Raw genomic sequence first — 13,216 nt, forward strand, 5'->3', positions numbered from 1 at the left:
TCAACTTTTTCTCCATTTTCAACATCAAAATAGTGATTATAGAAATAGACTTTAAGAGTGCTGCATGTCTTCCTTTTTATACTAAGTTAAACTAGGTGGCTTCTCAGTATTTAGTAATTCATGTATTTGACGTAATAAATATTCTTATGATAAAACTAGGGAAATAGTGAGTGTTCTGACATGTTTCCTTAAATTTGAATTATTTTGATATTTTAGAGAAGTTATACTGATGTTGGCTTTGACTCATTCAACATTAAAACTATTATATATTTTGGAAACACACTGGAACACCAGTTTTTGCCAAAACTCTTATGTCCACATAGCAAATGCCACAGACTTTGTTTAGTCTCCACTCTTTGTTGTTCCCCATTATCTCTGAATTTATTCCTGTTTGTTGTTTCAGAGCCAAAGCCTTTTGGCAGCCAGTTCCTGTTCCAAATTCTTTGGGAGGACACAGTAACCTTTGTGCTTTATCAAATTATTATTTTCCCATTAACTTCAGTCAGTCACAACAATGCCCAAAATGTATACTAAGAAGCTTTTTAATCAAGCACGTAGGCGGGATGGTTTGTGTTTGCTCATTCTTGTAGAAGCACAATTGATTGAAAAGCTGTAAGATGGCATTTAGCTTTGCAGGGAATGATCTGAATTACCAGGAAAAAGGTCAAGGCCTCAAAATAGGCTTTATTGATAGGAAAAATCAATTTTATTAAAGCAACAGCAACACTGAGCCTGACAGGCAGACGGAAAGAGGGAGTGGGTGCATAATTTGAGGCTTATGTGAACTTCTTTGGAAAGCAGCTGCATAAAAATAAGCAAATAAAAGAGTAAATCAATACAAAACACTTCAGAAATGATTGTCACTGTCTTTGGTTGAATCACTGGGCTTCACATCCTCGGTTTTGGAGCTCTGTTAAAACAAAAACAGGCAAAATGTAAACAGAAAGTTTCCATTCTTTAAATTTAAGTTATGGGTGTAAATGACTTCAAGATGTCTTTGATCTTTATTTAGAACATTGGTTTCCAACCTTGGGTCCAGGATCCAAGATCATAACACTTATGAATAGTTCATACACAGGTCTTTTGGTAAGAAAACATGTGCTATTTTGTTTGGATTTAAACTACAAAAATATACAAAAAATGTTAATTTCTGACAGCAAAAAGTACTTATTTTTGTGGGTCTTTGGGGGAATCAGCTCTTCTTAGTTACAAGTAGGGCTGCTCAGAGGTAAAAATCTAGAAGATATGTTTGTGTAAAACTCAATAGATAATACAGATCAGCAAGTTAAATATGTTAATTTCATTTTAATACAGGGCATACATTTGCAGAACACACCACTTTCTATAATTTTTGTTAAAAAAAAAAAAAAAAACTATTTCTTTCGTGCACATACATAAGATCACTACCTGTCATGAAGGATGCCCCATTTAGGGTTTCTATGGTCGCAAATCATCCATCAGTGAGATAGGCTAATCAAAAAACTCATCCTAATTATACTTTGTGTTTTGATTCATCATCTGGTTTAGTGGATGGTCAGCCTTCATGATGTTTTTTGGTTGTTCACAACAACACCATGTCAGACTATGCAACTAAAATCTTGACCCGTCTTGGCTGACGACCTGGCCACACTACAAGTGTGACTGACCACTAATTGTATGTTGATGTCACCGCTGTCTCTGTGACTGTGTGCAACTTCACAGGTCATCGGGGGGGGGGGGGTGGTAGGTCGAAGAGAATGAATCATAGATACAACAGAAATGCTGTATGGGTTTCAGGCATTTTTTTTGCTCTTAAAGAAAGAGAAAACAAACAATAATGGACTTGTTTCAATGTATCAGGAGGACAATCTGGAGACTTGTATAACAGCACCATGTCGCTTTGATTAATGATGATACAAATACAAAAGCAAATGCACCAAGACTGTATGATATAGGCATCGGGATTCACGTCTTAGACATCAGGTCAGGTGGTCAGACTAGATGACGATGCAAGAAAAATTCTGACATGCTAGTCTTGTCAAGGGCGTCTTGGATACATTGCTAATTATGTCACACTACAAGACCATTAGTCGTTCCTGTTGCAAGCCCAATGGGGTCCGAGGTTTGACGATAAGCAGTGATGTTGCAGTTGGGCCAAAACCTGGCCGAATTTTTGTAGTTCGAGGTGGTCTTAACCTTATAAAGGAAATCCAAATGTTATCCTTGGTCAGCCAACAACGTGATTTTACTAACTCTGTTTGAAAGAGCTGTAGAGAAACCTCAAAAGAACCAATGCAACAAATATCCTACAGTAAGGACAACTGAATAACACAATATGATAATTTATTATTACATTTTATTATTACATTTGTTCATTTATGAGAATAAATTAACAGAAGTATTGATATGCTCAAAATCGTGCCTATTCCGTAATCTAATGAATAAAAGGGGACAACTCTCAAAGTATTACTCAGTTACATTATGCAACTAATGCAATTATTTTATATAACTGAAAAAAATTTTCACCTCTCAACAACTTATTCAGCTTCCTCAGCGAAGCACAAGTTTTCAATTTTTGAAGTTGCTTTGAACACATCATGTGACTTTATCACTCCACGGTAGATGCAATACTGACTGACGCATCATATTTTATAAATTAGGCCAGCTAATGCACCAAGAGTGAAAGTAACTTAGCTAACAGTCTTTAACCTCTTAAGACCCTACATGCATGAAAACGTGACTTTTTTTTTTTTTTTTTTTGCACAGAACCAGGCTTGCCATTTTCCTCTGTTTCCAGTTATTCTTGATAAAAACCATCTTGCTGTTGTTACTTTTTATCTTATTCCCATGAAAGTTAACCTGACAAGCCAGATGGATTTGTTTCACACATCCATCTGGGAAAGCTTCAATAGGAAACGTTTGCGAAAAGGCAGAGGCTTTGAAAAAAACTTGGAGTATGACTGGGTGAACGTTCTGTCTGTCACATCTCTAAGGGCCAATCAGAGTAACAAAACACGTGACGTAGCCGCTATCGAGCTGTGCGTGCGCAGCTACTGAGGAATAACTTGAAACATGGCAACTATAAACATGTAAGTACTTTTGTTGTTTTTGAAAAGAAAACAACTCACTGTTGTTCTTTGTTCTTCTTTTAACAAAGAAATGTTGTCAAGCTCTGATAAAATTGGCACTTTAGCTATGGCAAGCGGTTTTAACATTTGAAAACTAAGTTTGACTATCCGGAATTAACATTTTAGATATCAACAAAGTCTTTCTGACTAGTCATAATTACATTTTGAATAGTCAGAATTTTAATTCAAGATATCTGTAATTAACTTTTGACTAGGCGAAATAACTGATAGAGATATCTGTAATTCAATTTTGACTGGGCAAAATTGAATTACAGACATCTACAATGTTAATTCCAGATAGTCAAACTTAGCTATTAAATTTTAAAAATGCTTGCCATACTTTAGCAGCCTCCACGCTAATCTCTTCCTCCATAACTGCACCAGCTCTTGCTGCTGCTTGTTTACGTCACGACACTGCTGCGACTGAAAGTACTGCCACTTGTAGCTGATTGGTCCTGTCACTTTCTAACCAGGCCCAAACGGTTCAGACGGGAGCACTGCAAGATGGATTTGCCAGTCAGAAACAAGGAAACAGGCGTATCCATCTGCTTTGCAAGGTTACATGAAAGTGGTATTGATCTTATTTTCTTAATCTCAATAAGGAATTTTGGAAGCTTTTTTATCCAGGATGCAACCAACCAGGTCAAATATAAGTGTTTATTCTTAAAAACCAGCTGTTGTTTCTTCCTGGTTCTCACATAAATCTGCATGTCTCACCTTGGACTTGAAGAGCAGGTTAATGACGCCCTTTGAGCGTCTGTCTGCTGTTCGGTCAGAAGTCCCACTCAAAGACATGCTCTTACTGTCCCTTCTAGCTCGTGGGGAGTCCATGTCCTCAGTGCCTGCCACCACTGCCAGGGACAGACCTACAAATGTACACAACGTCAGTGTTTATTTCTCACTGATAATCGGATTACAACGAAACCTTTGGTCTTTCCTGCAGCAGCGGTTTGTTTTTACTAATTGTGCTCTTGCTTCTGCTTCACTGATTTACTGTTTAAAATGTCAACACCGGTTCTGCTGTGTGTGTGTTCACTGAGGCAGTACAGCCTGCAGTCAGTGGAGCTAATCAGAGGAGTCTATTAAAACAACAATCAATGCTGGCTCAGCTGGCCTGTTCCAACATGGCAGGAGGCCAGAGAGACATCAGTGAGTTGTGGCCTAACGCACTATTTTGAAGTGCAGGGTCATGATGTGAAGTAGACAGAAAGTAAACTGGACATTTCTCAAAAAATTACAACCGATGTGATTACTTTGCCACCTCACATCAGAGACTGTGTTAGGTCAGGAATTTACTGCAACATACTCTAGCCTGCCAAGTTTTTTATGGACACCCAAAAGGCTTTAAATGTGCTTTTATCTTTCTGTCAGCTCTTCAAAATACAAAATAAACACAGCCTTGGGATATAACTTTTAATTTGGATGATTTTTAGTGTATGGTTTATATGTCTACCTCAATCACAGTGGACTATGCAGCACAGTAGATTTGTGTTTGTTATTTACCTGTGATGGCAGGCAGGGATCTGGAGTTGGCGCTTGTCAACAGCACATTTTCGTCATTCGGTTCAGACAAGTTGGTGTCACTGCGGAACTCCTGCTTCTTCGACAGCTAGAGGGAGACAGAGATCACAACAAACTTAAATGCAGCACCACCACACAATCACATCTGCATCTTAAACATATTCTAACTCACCATCTGTCTTCCCTTATTTTATGACTACATTTCCTGATATTTTTGCTTCCTTTTCTTCTCATTCTCACCCGTTTGCAGTCCAGCGTATTTGTCCTTTCCCTCTCCTCTGTGATGAAGATCATGCTGCTCCTCTTCTTCTTCTTCTTACTCTTCCTCATTCTGACCTCTGTATCCCCTACCGTCACCATTTCATCCATTGTGCCTGCACTTATGCTGCCGCTGGAACGTGGCAGTGTGGAGGACCAAGAGTTTGGAGACTCCGGGGTGAGGTCTCTGAGAGGAGGAAGTGGGGATGAAAGCAGTCAATACCATAAAGCCTTGTTTCCATCAGGGGGTGCAGTTTGATTCAGTACGGTTTGGTACGCTAAACCCCAAAACAGTTTACGTTTCCACAGACACCTGTACCCTCACTTGGTGGGCGGGCTGTTATAGCTATGCATGTGACATCACATGCTGCGTGAGTCTGGTGGTCCAGCCTCTGTTGTAGAAAGGATGAGTAACAGAAATCAGTAGGGAATACACATTAAACAGCTTTATTTCAACTGAAATTGCTTTTTTTAAAAATAACTACATATTAATTATGTTAACTGCTGTCAGTACTGATCTTCAGCTGATGGAATACATGTACAGAAACGTTTAAAGTCGTAACGGTACATTAATATGTGAATATATTTAGTCTATAACAGTTTATACAAAAACATATGAAAGTTTAGAGCTGTACTGTTAGAATTTGCAACATTAAAAATAAAGTAAAAGTTCAGCTGGTGTTAAAATCAAACTAGATTATGTTAGAAATCCTGGGTGTGCTGATCTCGTTTTAAAATAAGCTGTAGCCCGAAGTTTTACGAGCACGTTCAACAACCACAGAGCGATGTTTTTAGAGGTTACCTAAAGTAAGAAGTAGATGAATAACTAGTTACAGTACAGAGAATAAACTGATCTAAGGATACATATTTACAAAACTTCAGCATTAGTTTAGTTTTACATCCATCGTGGATAGATCAGGCTGTGAGCCTTCAGGCTCTGCTTTGTATTCTTAAAATCAGGCCCAGATAAACATCAGGAAGTTTGATTTGTGGCCAGATATCAATGTTCACAGACTAGGAAACAGTTTGGATCTCTGTCAATCCAAATATCCCCGATTTAAGCAGACAGTAGTCTGTTTTTCTCCTGTTTAGACGCTCCTCACAGAGACTTCCGTGTTTTGCAGGCCGAAGCTGTGACGTGACATCAGTGCAGCCACCTATTTTTGTGTGCGTAGCTCCACCTTTTTTGGGATTGAGAGGTAAGACTGGTACCCCCTATGGAAGGTGCCGAAAAGTGGGACAGTACGGGTTGTTTTTTTGGGACCCTTTCCAACTTTTGCTCTTTGGATATACAAAAAAATGTGTGCTGTTCCGCACTGAACTGAGTCGGACCGATTGGTGGAAACGTTCTATAAATGGGTATAAATTTTATTATCATTTCCACAATGTTTTATGCAGAAGCTATTTAAAATTTAAGATGAAATGAAAGCATGTATGTATGCTATACCTGTCTGCTTGGAGTTTAGTAGGGGTCCCACATTCAGACCCCTGCAGAGAGGTGATGGAGATGATGGACTGGCGAAAGGAGCGCAGCATGGAGCGAGGACGGGTGGACTTCCTGTCATCCAAGTCCGGCTGGAAAAGACAGTCAAACTTTTGTTTTATGCTCAGATTCAATAAACTTAGTGGAGTTTATAGATGGACCATGAAAAAGCAGAAGTTCATAACTGTACTGAACTGTAAAAATCAAAGCAAAGTTAAGTTAAAAGAAGTGTATTATCACTGCTTGTGATCATTAATTCAATCTCTCCTAAAGGGCAGAGCTGCTCTGTAAGTTAATGACCGTGTTTAGCCAAAGTACGACCATCTGAGCTGTGCTCTGTTTATTCAGCTACAAATCCCATATCAGCACTCATCTCAGACATGATTGAGAGTACTTTGATCTTTGAAATCAGCCTGGATCAGCTCATTATTAGTCTAATTATTGCAGCTCCACCACAGTCATTCTACTTCCCGTATTACAGAAATGAACCAGTTTAGAACTACTAGTAAATACAGTTTCAGTGCCTTACTTTTTCATGTTCTCCCCTGCTAACTCTTTTCTTACCAGCACTCTCACACCATACTCCTTCTCCACCTTCGTCTTCAGCTGTTTGAAACACTCCTCCATGCGCTCATGGAAAGGACGCAGGTCATCCGTCACTCTCTTCCCATGCAGAGCGATTCCTCCGCCCAGTAATGGGATCTATAAAACCACATTTATAATGTCAACACAAGGTCCACATCAAAGTGACACGGCTTTATGTGTTGTGCTCAAGAAAATGTTAGTCGGTTCAGTACCTGCCATGCGATGAGATCTTTGAGGCGCACTAGTTTGTCTCTGTCCTCTGGATGCTGCTGGGTGTACTCCTCAGTAAAGAAAGCCTGATCAACAGGAAACAAAAACACTCATTTAAGAGATCACAGCTCAACATTTGACTTTTCAGCTCATTGCATGTACTGTATTTTGGACTAATTATATTGGGAAAAAACAGATTCTACAAACCAACTCAAATACATAATGTCCTGCATCAATGGGGTCAAATATTTTCTTAAGTTCTCTAAACCCTCTGCGCCCTATGCTATTTTTTTAACCATTGTGTCTCACCTGGACTTTTTGCCTTAAAAAACTTGTAAAACATCAACCATGGTGTACAGTCAAGCTGTAAACATCCTTTTGTTCAGAGCTACCTGGACTTTAAGAATATGTGTGCTGCAGTAATGTCAATTGAATTTTAAAGAAGTTATGGGGCTAAAAAGTCTCGTGTATCTCCTTCTCCTTTTATGAGTCATTTAGGGTCTTTCCTTCAGTTTTAAAGTGTTTGCATATGCTCTGTCTGGCAAAGTATGATGTGTTGAACAGAACAGCCTGCCATTCATTGTCCTAGCCAATCACAATGCATCGTGGGAAACTGATATGGTGGCTAAGGCTAAAGCTAGCAGCAGGAAGGATAAAAAATTGATTATAAAATGGTTAAAAAGATGTTCAATATCATAATTACTAGTGTGGATTTAATCTTTTACGTCCCAGGCTTGTTAGAAAACACTGTAAGAGCTACGGAGGCATGGACAGGGAATTAAAGCCTTTCAAGGGGAAAAAACGTAAGTGGATGCGATTTATGGTTCAAACGTTATTTTAATTTGAATATCATGTCTCTTCTTGATATATACGATAATGTCAGGCTTAGAGGGCTTTAAAACAATCTCTTCTGAATGTAAGAAAGAGAAATTTAGAGAAAAATATACAAAGAAAACTATGGTCCTGAAAATTTCATATGGTGCCTTGAACCTTAGTTAACCAGTTATTTAAAAAATAAAAATAATTGCTGCTTTAAACTGAAGAAATAAACCAATAAAGGAGTGCCAACATCATTGGGTGAGTAATAATAAATAAACTATTGAAAATTACATAATGAAAATCTGACACTGATTTGATTTGTGGTTCAACACAATAGTTACAGTATCATGTTCTTTCGATGCTTCATTTTTGCGTCTGTGAACATAGAGCTGACATGACTTGCCAAAAAGCTCCAGTTTTGCCTCATCTTCTCACAGAAGCTATTTGGCCTGTCAACATGCAATTGGCAAATCCCAGTCTTGCTTATTTAATATTCGTTTTCAACAGTGGAGTTTTCCATTAGGTCCACTTTGGCTCAAACAGCGACACATGGTGAATTCTTATACTGATGTACGCTGCTTACCAAATTTATTAGACCACCACCCAAAGTAAGGTTTATGTCACAGCTGCCCTAAATTAACAGCATTGATAATTACCAAAATCATTTTTTATGTTTCTGCAATGTTTAATACACCAATATGTAGAAGCTCTTTAACCAAAATGATATTTTTAATGCTAAAATATAATTATTATTGTTATCCATGAATTTCCAAATTTACTGATTTACAAAAAACTGAAAAAATAGTAAAGCACATCATTATTTCTTGATTAATATGTCAAATTATAGTTATTTACTTGCATTCCTGAACAGAAAAATGAGTTTTACTGGTTGAATGTTATGCTTGATTGATTTCTGACTTCTCAGAGAAGCCCAGTGAGCCGGCTCAAATTTGGGTATAAAAAGGTGAATTCAGTTTGAAATTCCTCATTCCTGTTCAAAATGGTAAAACGTGGAGAGCTCACTGAAAATTAAAGAGTCCGCATTAAAGCAGTTCATCAAAATATTTGTGTTTTCTCGTTTTTATGACAGGTGGTCTAATAACTTTGTTAAGCAGTGTACATTTACATTACCTTGGAGTTCACCTCTAATCCCTTTGGAAGTTGTTCTGGGCTCTTTGGTTATCATTCGTATCAACCATCTCTTCAATTTGTCATCCATTTTCCACTTGCGACCACATCCAGGAGGTTGGCTACAGTCTGGTGGACCTTAAACTTCTGAATAATATGTGCTGATGTAGTCACAGGAACATCAAGCTGCTTGGAGATGGTCTTATAGCCTTCAACTTGCATGTTTATAAGTTTCTTCCTAATATCCTGGGACAACTCGCTTTCCTAGCTTTCTTTGGTCCATGTTCAGTGTGGTAAACACAGTAACTATGCTTCATGCTTTAAATAGGCAGACTGACTGATTACAAGCTTGAAGACACCTGTGATGCTTATTACAGAACACATTAGTTTAACGTGTCCCTGTGGTCAAATTATTTTCAATCTTTTCTAGGGATAACATCTATTATTTCCAGGCCAGTTTCATTAGTTCATTTTTTTAAATAATTATGTTGATCCACAATTCAAAAGCAATGTGTGATTTTCTTCTGTTAATTTTCAGTAAAACTTTATTTAATATTACTTTTGTCAGTTTCAAGTTATTTCAGTGATCACTGTGGGTTTTTGTTTTCTTAACAGAAGTGTACCAACAATTTTGTCCATATGTGTATTTGTGATGACCATAAAAGGTGTGGTGTTTCTGCGACTGATGTCTTTAGAGTTTACCTTTTCATACTTGGCAAAGCCTCCCATGACAGCTGGGTCCACGATGCCATTAAGCAGCATGGAGAGGGGGTTGATGGGAAGGCTCCAGTCAGCTTGGTACTGGTTTATCATAGTCAGAATCTTCTCATTGGTGGACTCCATGGTCTCTATGGCATTTTCCAAAGGAGACAGGGTGGTCTGGACAGGAAAGACAATTGTACAGAAGAAAGGGCAGGTAGATCAAAGAAAGAAACAAGAAAACATGAAGGGAGGAGGAAATACAGGAATAAAGGATGGATGTGATAAATGTTGAATACAAATAAATAATACAAACAACAAACAAGTCTTAAGTTACATGTTTCATGTCCGTAGCCTCAAACCAGCGTAGGATTCCTGGCAGCTTGTACACAGTTGTGAAGGTGGTGCGTTCAATCCACATCGACTTAAATAAAGGAAAGAGAAATGGGAACAGCTAGATGAGCTTTAGTCTCTTGTGAATACTTGTAACATGATATTTTTTCTCTTATCAAAGAGTGCAAGATTTGTAAGTGGATGGTAAGATCAAAGTCCTGTTCAGACAGTTGCAGTATCAGAGTGTTTAACACTATAAGCTGAACTCACTAACGAAAAGAGGGTCTCAGCTTTGCCAAGATTAAGACTAATGGCAATGTAATAAATAAGCAATGTGCGTACAAAGATATATCAAAAGATGTTTTAGCAGTTTTGAGTTTGATTCATTTATTTTGGTAGGTCCCTTTCGTTCCATCTATCCTGCATAGTCCCTTTTCATTTTATAATCACTCTTACTCCTGTTAGTTTTTTCCTTTACTGTTTTGAATCTGAAGGGCATCACTCATTATTTGTTTTCTCATATTAAGTTCTTCTTATCCTGTAAGATCTTACACAACAGTGTAAAAGTTTCTGATGCTGCATCTGAAGCGCTGAGCTTAAACCCTAGAATAACACCTTATACAAAAAAGCCAGAATCAACCTTTAAATAACATCTATTATCTTACTGAACATTTCTAGACAAATGAAAAAGATGTAAAGAAACACTTCTAAAATAAGACTTTCATGTTGTTGTTGTTGTTATTGTTGTCTTCAGTGTTATCTTATAAAAGAAACCTTACCGCAAACTCATTGTTTGGGTCCACAGGTCCTTTCCTCACAGGTCTGGAGTAGTGAAAACGCTGCACATAGTTGGACTTATAGAAGCTTTAAATTGTTTAAAGAGAAGGGAAACAGAGACTCAAATCAAAGACAATGCATATCAGAAGTAGATATTGTTGTTGAATAACAAATGTTTCACAGACATTCACACTTTAAACGTGCTCTTAGACTGACTTGATAATCTGGTCAGGGACAGGTTTGTTCTTCAGGCGAGGAGGGATCTCCAGGACTGGCTGCACTGTGAAACACTGGATATCTGGTTCCAATCATTCAGGAATAAAACTCCAAGGAAGAAAGATAGAACACTGATGTTGGAGGGGTGTAAAGAACTACCAACAACTGGTTCAGCATTCCACCAAAAGAATCATCGAAACTGAATAATTAAGAAAAAATTCAACAATACAGATCTGAAGTCTGAGCAAGGTATTTCCTTTAACAAATAAAATAGTCTAAAATGCTCTAATCATTTTTTGGATTAACTGAGGCATTATAAAGTGTGTTTCAAATCACATACTTCTGTTTATATACTTTTGCTGGAGTATACTTCAATGCAGTATACAACACTAATCTTGACACGGCCGTCCATCCATTTTCTTCCCCACTTGGAAGACCTCCACAAGGAAGTGACCAGGAGGCATCCTGATCAGACACCGGAACCATCTCAACTGGCTCCTTTCAAGACAAAGCAGCTGATCTATTTCCAGCTCACCCCAGATGTTCGAGCTCCTCACCCTATTTCTATGGTTGAGCCCAGACACCTGTCTCCTTCCCAGGACCCTAGAGTAGACTTCCCCTTCCAGGAAACCACCCAGCAACTCCAAGAAGGCCAGGTACTCTGAACTTAGTGCATATGCATCGGCAACAGTCAAAGCCGTCCTCTCTGCAACAAGGAGACACAGAGGGTCAACCCTCCTGTTCATCAGGGGAAAACTCCAACACAAAGGCTGCCAGCCAGGGGCTAGTGAGTATCCCCACACCCGCCTAGCACCTCTCACCCTGGGCAACGCCAGAGTAGAAGAGTGTCCAGCCTCTCTTCAGGAGTGTGGTCCTGCTGTGCAAGGAGGAGAGCCCAACTATATCTAGCTAGTAACGGTCTTGCACCAGCTCCTGTCTCTCCTCGTCAGAGAGGTGACATTCCAAGACCTTAGGATCAGTCTCTGAAGCTGAGGCTCAGATCACCTGGGTCTCCACCTTTGCATGCTGCCCAGCTTGCAGTGCACCCAACCCCTATGCTTGGCCCTGCAGGTGATGGGCCCATAGGGAGATGGCTCCTTGCAACCTCTTTGGTCTGGGCCTGACAGGGCCCCATGGAGAGAAGCCCAGCCACAGATGCTTGCCGTCCAGCTCCCCCTCCAGGTGTGGCTCCAGGGGGGTTCCTTGCATGGTGGTGTCCCAAATTGTGCACTGCTGTTTTGCTCTTCCCAGAAGTGACGACCGTTAAGCCGCTTCTTTTTCACTTCTTCTTCTTCTTGTCTTTATTAGTGAATTGGAAACAGACATCAGGACAATTTCCTCAAAAGAAATAAACTTATTTTCAAAGCATTTACACTGAAATCTTCAACGACATGCTCTCCTCCTCCTCATACTGGCTGAAAATGTCATGATATGATCAAGTTAAAGTTGTCTGTGCTGACACTCATAACTTAATGCCCTAACAAATGTTAATTCATAGTGGCCAGGTCGCTGATGCCCTCATTTTGAAAGCGGGGAGTTTGAGACATAGTGGAACTAATATAGTGGCATGTACTGTATATTCAACACATACTCTTTGGATGATTTTGAGTGTGCCAGTAGTACACTGCATTTTCACATTCTTCTCAGTGTGAATACAAAATATTTGGTATTTAGAACAGAAGTATGCGATTTGGAACACACCTTATGTGTACCTCTTAGAATTACCATGTAGAGAATTAAAACAATGTTTTTTATAACACTTTAATGTGTTAATGAAGATTATTAATTGTGTTTGTGGTGCTATCAGCAGGATACACTGGTGTGGAGAATTTCTGATGTCATCTCCTGGCATGGTGGTGGTGTTGAGGCGCACAGCGCTGGGGAACTGACTCATCAGCTGGTTCTGGAAGTCCTCTCTGCGCTCATATTCTTTACCACGGTGGATAAACACCTTGTTCTGAAGCCAAAGGAAATATACTGGTCTTAGTCATGACAAAGAAATATACAATGCATTGCTGATTCTTTACTAATGGCAATGGATAATGCACTGGTCCTGCAATTTGATTCCTCTCAATAGGGC

General features: G+C 39.0%; 1 protein-coding gene across 2 annotated transcripts in view; it reads right to left on the bottom strand.

Moving 5' to 3' along the window:
• Window positions 1-526: 526 nt before the first annotated feature.
• Window positions 527-13,216, bottom strand: part of LOC121515909 (dedicator of cytokinesis protein 2-like) — a 247,197-nt gene continuing 234,507 nt past the window's right edge. For both annotated transcript variants that reach the window (XM_041796853.1, XM_041796854.1), the window contains 12 exons: window positions 12,952-13,093; window positions 11,137-11,218; window positions 10,923-11,007; window positions 10,148-10,234; window positions 9,814-9,990; window positions 7,167-7,250; window positions 6,934-7,071; window positions 6,334-6,461; window positions 4,869-5,073; window positions 4,611-4,716; window positions 3,825-3,973; window positions 527-910 (listed from right to left, as the gene is read on the bottom strand). In XM_041796853.1, coding sequence (XP_041652787.1) covers window positions 848-910; window positions 3,825-3,973; window positions 4,611-4,716; window positions 4,869-5,073; window positions 6,334-6,461; window positions 6,934-7,071; window positions 7,167-7,250; window positions 9,814-9,990; window positions 10,148-10,234; window positions 10,923-11,007; window positions 11,137-11,218; window positions 12,952-13,093 — 1,446 coding nt within the window. In that variant the 3' untranslated portion in view covers window positions 527-847. The remainder of the gene's footprint in view (window positions 911-3,824; window positions 3,974-4,610; window positions 4,717-4,868; window positions 5,074-6,333; window positions 6,462-6,933; window positions 7,072-7,166; window positions 7,251-9,813; window positions 9,991-10,147; window positions 10,235-10,922; window positions 11,008-11,136; window positions 11,219-12,951; window positions 13,094-13,216) is intronic.

This window comes from Cheilinus undulatus, linkage group 10 (assembly GCF_018320785.1).
Source record: "Cheilinus undulatus linkage group 10, ASM1832078v1, whole genome shotgun sequence".
Classification (NCBI taxonomy): domain Eukaryota; kingdom Metazoa; phylum Chordata; class Actinopteri; order Labriformes; family Labridae; genus Cheilinus; species Cheilinus undulatus.